Source organism: Phyllobates terribilis, unplaced genomic scaffold (genome assembly GCF_046119375.1).
Source record: "Phyllobates terribilis strain yellow unplaced genomic scaffold, ASM4611937v1 Scaffold_8__6_contigs__length_399053987, whole genome shotgun sequence".
Classification (NCBI taxonomy): domain Eukaryota; kingdom Metazoa; phylum Chordata; class Amphibia; order Anura; family Dendrobatidae; genus Phyllobates; species Phyllobates terribilis.
The window spans coordinates 131329145-131334517 of NW_027362768.1; the positions used below are offsets into that span (position 1 = coordinate 131329145).

At 38.9% G+C, this 5373-nt stretch overlaps 1 protein-coding gene across 1 annotated transcript; it reads right to left on the bottom strand.

Moving 5' to 3' along the window:
* Positions 1–1078: 1078 nt before the first annotated feature.
* On the bottom strand, positions 1079–4530 carry LOC141156852 (regulator of G-protein signaling 16-like). Its single transcript, XM_073643298.1, has 4 exons — positions 4243–4530; positions 3702–3763; positions 3179–3345; positions 1079–2091 (listed from the first exon to the last, which is right to left on the bottom strand). The coding sequence occupies exons 1-4, from the start codon at positions 4389–4391 to the stop codon at positions 1894–1896; spliced, it is 576 nt and encodes a 191-aa protein (XP_073499399.1). The 5' UTR covers positions 4392–4530; the 3' UTR covers positions 1079–1893.
* Between the last annotated feature and the right edge of the window lie 843 nt (positions 4531–5373).

Genomic DNA, 5373 nt, shown 5'->3' on the forward strand with positions numbered 1-5373 from the left:
GAAAATGATTCCTCATGTACAGTATGCACAGGGGAAAGTTTCTTCTGAAAATCTACTCTACAATTTAAACGACTGCCAATCACCTGGTATATAGCCAATTGTCAGTCATTTAATGGCCACAGATGACAGGTCTAAATTAATTATCCAGCATATTTAGACTGTCTATTCTTAGTGTGAATTTGAATATTGGAACCTATTAATAAATCTGTTTCATAAAGTTCCGTGCATGATAAAAAAACAAAAAACAAATTGGTTGCTATGAATAACACTAATAATCCAATTGCTTTAAAAACATATTTTTTTAAAGCAATTGGATTATTAGTGTTACTTATAGAAACCAATTATTTTTTTTTGTTATAAGAGCTATCAGAATTACAATAGGCAACCTGAAACGTTCTTATATCAGGTCATCACAGATGCAGGTGAGAGATATAGTGGAATTGTGATGGGAAAATACACATAACGGGCAATATATTTCATTGTTACTAGATGATTTTAAATTAAAGCAGCACTCCGGAGTTTTTTTCTTTTTAATTTAACTGCTGGAGTAGAGGCACTAATCTAAGTTCCCTGCCCCTAGTCTCATATACTTACCAGCCACCGTCTTCTACTATAGTCGCCGCTCTGATTGGTCTTCTGCAGGTTGTGACCTGCTGGATCGCTCCAGTGTTTGCTGGGCCATACGGAAGTCACAATTCAGCATAAGTCTATGAGAGCCAGAACAAGGCTAGCATAGACTTACATTGAGAGCTTGTTACCTCTGACGTCTATTCAGTCAGGTGCTGCGGTCACAAGATGGCGGATCGGGACAGAAGTGTCGCCGGGAACAGCTGAAGATGGCAGGTGGCAAGTATAAGACTAAGGTCAGGGAATTTAGATTAATAACACCACTCCAGCACTAAAATATAATAAAATGCTGGTGTGGTGCTTTAATGACTTTGCAAGGGGTATAGGCTTTAAAAGGGTAACCCGTGAAGTGGGTGGTGGGGTATATATACTTACAAGTTTGTTAATAATACTATGATCACAATGTACAACTCCCAGTAGAAATGCAAAAAAAAAAAAGACTGAAGCCAAATACTGATATAAAAAAATATTTATTAACTTAAGAGTTTAATACATTTAAATATATAAAAATCAATGTATTTACTAGAAATACAATGTATCCATTGCACACAGACATAGTCTATATACAGATATTGATACAGATGTAGAGGAACTGTAACGGGGTCGCTGCCCACGCTCGAAACAAGTCCAACAAGTGTCCATTTCCTGTTTGCCGGAGCCCTGCGTCCAAGAATGTGTCTCACATTATACATCGTTTCCTATTTCCTCACATTCTTCTAGCTATAGTAATTGGATAACATTATTACTACCGCTAATATACTTGGCAGCCTCCGAGTCTCAAGTCTCAAGACCATTTCCAGATGATTGACCAATTACTCTTCTACCTTGCCATTGAAAACAACAATTTCTTTCCTGGCAGAAGGAAAGAAAAACGACAATTGCGGAAGGATGTGACACTTATCAGCCCAGACATATAGCACAAACATGGAGACAAAAGATAAGGGATCACAATGAGACTTGTAGTCTCCTGGAGAAGATGGTGTCAGTCCTGGAAATATCTTACATGCAAATAAAGGATTTCAGGCATCGGCTTATGTAAGCACCATCACATCATGGCTGATCATGGATAAGAATAAAGTGCCTTAAACTGATTTTGGGTCTTCTTTTGGATCCTCAACACAATGGACTTGGCTTAGAAGCCTTTGCTCTCCAATCAGTGCCCAGTCTCCAGAATACATGGCGTGGGGTGATGTCAGGAACCAGGCGGCTTAGGTTCATCTACTGTCACCTCCGTGATGTCACTTCCATCACATTGCTCATTCCACTTCATGTAAAAGAGATTTTTAATTTCCTAATTGATGACTGCGTTAGGAGTTGCTGATATAGGGGCGATTTTAGGAAACGTGGGTAAGAGTCCTTCTCCATTAACACTCTGGTCTGTTCTTGTGCCGCGTCAAAACAATTGCGACAGGCGACAGCTACTTGCTGACGAGTGAATTCTCGGGTCTGGTGATCAATATTGACCTAAAAAAGGAGAAAAACACAAAGACGTTACAGTGTGAGACTTCGATATGGAGCAAACAATTCTGCAGCATGCCGTTACAACAGAGCACAGTTTGTCATGGATTACATTGTATGACATAGGTTGACTTGCAATTCTATTTTAAACCACACGTAGCACATAAGACAAGCTCAGAACTATAAATCCGCATAACACAAAGCATAGAAGATTCCAGAACTGCACCAGGGCAGTGTATCCAGCATATGCTATGTGCTGCCTTTCATACAAACAAATCCTGAAGGTTGGATTCACACGTCGCGTATTTGGTGCTGATTTTACATGCAGATTTTCCATACCTAAAATCCACAGCATTTTACAGTAACAGCAAAGAGGGTGAGTTTTAATCTCATCCATATTCTGAGTTTCTTTATGGTGCAGAATCTGTGTGGACATTTTTTTCTTTTTTTTTTTAATTCGCAGCGTGTCAATTTTTTGTGCAGAATCAGAGCTGATTTCACCCTTTGCCATAAAATTAAAACAGCTGCATGTAACACACATGGATTCTTCTGCAAAAATGCTATGGAAAAATCCACAATGTGTGAACCTACCCTAAGGCTACATTCCCACAGTGAGTTTTTTTACGCTGTGTATTTTCAAAAAAAAAAAGAAAAAGCAAGTAACCTATTTTACATAATGGGCAAAACCTCATCATGGGAAAGTAGCCTTAAAAGCCCCTCTGTGTTGATTCTATAAATCAGTCCTACAAATCCTAAATTGTGAAAATCAATTTTGTGTTAAAGATTCCTGTTCTTCATTTCAGAAACTCTGTATGAGCAAAGTGGCCTTACAAAGATGTAGTCATAAATGTAATCTGTTGTTCCCTATTGTCAGCCACTTCAGGCATGGAGAAAGTGACTTTTACTGCACTTTAACAAGATAAATGGTGGACCGTCCAGGAAATATCTGCCCCCATGACTTATAATAAATGATACTATTATGTGTATTATTCACGTGGTGACTATTTAACTCTGCTTTTCCAGGATATTTGGGATTCCGCAGCAGGAACCTCATTTTTTTTGTTATCAAGACTAATTATAGCTCATTTCCTACCTCTCTTGGGGCTCCGGTCTGTAGGAATTCCTGAAATATGCACTGAGCTTTGCCAGGAAGTTTATTAGCTGAAGGCGTCTTTTTGTAGTCTTCACAGGCGACCCAGAACTCCAGGTTCTCCTCGCTGAATTCGGTCTTCAGGAAGGTGCGAAAGGCAGTCAGACCATCTATAGGACAGGCAAAGGGCAAGACGTTTAGAGAATGACTTCCATTGTTCATTTCCTTGATACATTTTATATATTTTTTTACACTTTAGTGCTAATTGCTGTTTTGCACACTAATATAAAAAACTGTAAAATAATACTATATTCAATATAATATAATAATGAAATAAATAATATTGCACTATAATACTTTATCGCAATATACTATGACTTGTGATAAGGTATTTTAGTGCGATATTATTTATTTCATTATTTCTATGGCACAGGTATATTCTGCCCTTGTAGATGGCACTTTCTTAACCCGCCTGATATATAATTGTAGGGTGGGAATAAAATGTATCAATGTCCAAGAATCTCACCTTTGCTACTAAGCAGCTGATTGAAAGATTCTTTCCATTTCATGGCTTCTTTCGTGCAGTTTCTGGGAAGAGAGAGGAATAAAGTTTGCATTGATTCGGAATCCGTAATAACACGATTAACCAAGAATTTTGCTTTTTTTTTCCCCTGCTGAACAAGTCAAGACATGTGAGGACTAAACCGAGCACGATGATAAGAATCAGCTGCAGAGCTGACACTTTTTCATATATCTTCAGAGCGCTATGTATACAATGACTTCATAGCGTTATTCGCAGATGGAGAAGAATTAACCCACGCACATCCTAATCAGTTACGTACGGTGCGACAACAAAACCCACTCCATCTGCAGCTGCTGAGAGCAGAGAATAATACTGCAGATGTAGCGATACAAGCAGTGATCTAATGGGAAATAATAATCATTTCATCATCATTTTATTTCTATAGAGCCAACATATTCCGCAGAACTCTATTATGAACGGATCACTAATGGATCATTTTTAGTCGCATAAATGTGCTCCATCGGCGATTTAGTCATTTTCTTACCTGTGGTTGTCTTTCTTCTTGCACAAGCCGGAGGGCATGAGCTTGTGCCCAACATCCACTTTGTGAATGAAAGTGCCAATGGATGATCTTAGCTCCTTCGCTTTGTCGCACAAAAAGGCATCCGGATTAAAGGAATTCAGGTACATCATTGTCCTCTGCAGGGTCCAGGTAGTTATCAGGGTCTTCTCGCAGGTGAATGGTTCTCTGTTTGTTATTGTTAGGTATCTGTGTAAATCCCTAGCAGAAGCTTGTAATACTGATCCCCTGCCAGAAGGATCCTGCCTTATATCTGTGCGGGCACAAAGCACAGCCCCCTGGTAGGAGGATCTGAGCGGAACATGCAGGGGAGGAAAGAAAGGCTCCAGAGGCTGAAACCTCCTCCCACGCCAGATGTATCAGGGCTGATCATTCTGTGTTATATGAAGAAGAGGAGAAAGCCTACTTTCCGCAGTTCTTTTGTGCAAGGATTCGGAAAATCAGAGCATCACTTAAGCAGAGAACAATGAAGGACGCTGCGAAAAGATAAAGACGTATTAATATAGTCACCCCATAAATACACATAATCTACACAGCTCTTCTCACAAGTCCCTTCAGAAATTCCATTTGTAGCAATAAGGGATCTGCTGCATTAATTATACAAATGGAAGCAGAGGAGATTGTCCATTATTATGGGGATTGTATGGTTTCCTTTTTTTTTTAAGAATAGTGAAAAAAAATTGCAATCAGGACTATTTTTTTCATCCTGAAGACCAGTCACCAAATGGAGCCCCTATTAATCAATGGGATCCCCCCTGTGTCCACTTGTATGACGTATGGAAAAGATCACTTATTCCAATCGTCTGTTCCTTCCACAACATTATGTGGTTTTTTTTTTGACAAGACAACTTTTTATATACATGGTCTGAACTCTGTGAAGATGATGAAACAAATGTGTCACCTTCACATGCCTGTTGAATATACGGTATATATACATTAAAGAAAGGTAAACAGAACACAAAATTTGGATTATCAAAAGTGCAAAAAGCTTTCAATCAGCTCATGTGTGCTGTTGGGACGCAGCCTTCTGAATTTGAGGCTTGTGCTGCTTTAATTACTATCTATCTACTTATCTATCCATCTATCTTTCTATCT

Bases quoted from the DNA above. Each gene is read 5' to 3' on its own strand.
- LOC141156852 (XM_073643298.1), bottom strand. From the start codon at position 4,391: ATGATGTACCTGAATTCCTTTAATCCGGATGCCTTTTTGTGCGACAAA. The intron at 3,764-4,242 runs GTAAGAAAATGA...CTCTCTTCCCAG, and splicing joins AAGAAGAAAGACAACCACAG to AAACTGCACGAAAGAAGCCA. The intron at 2,092-3,178 runs GTAGGAAATGAG...CTCCTTTTTTAG, and splicing joins AGACCGGAGCCCCAAGAGAG to GTCAATATTGATCACCAGAC.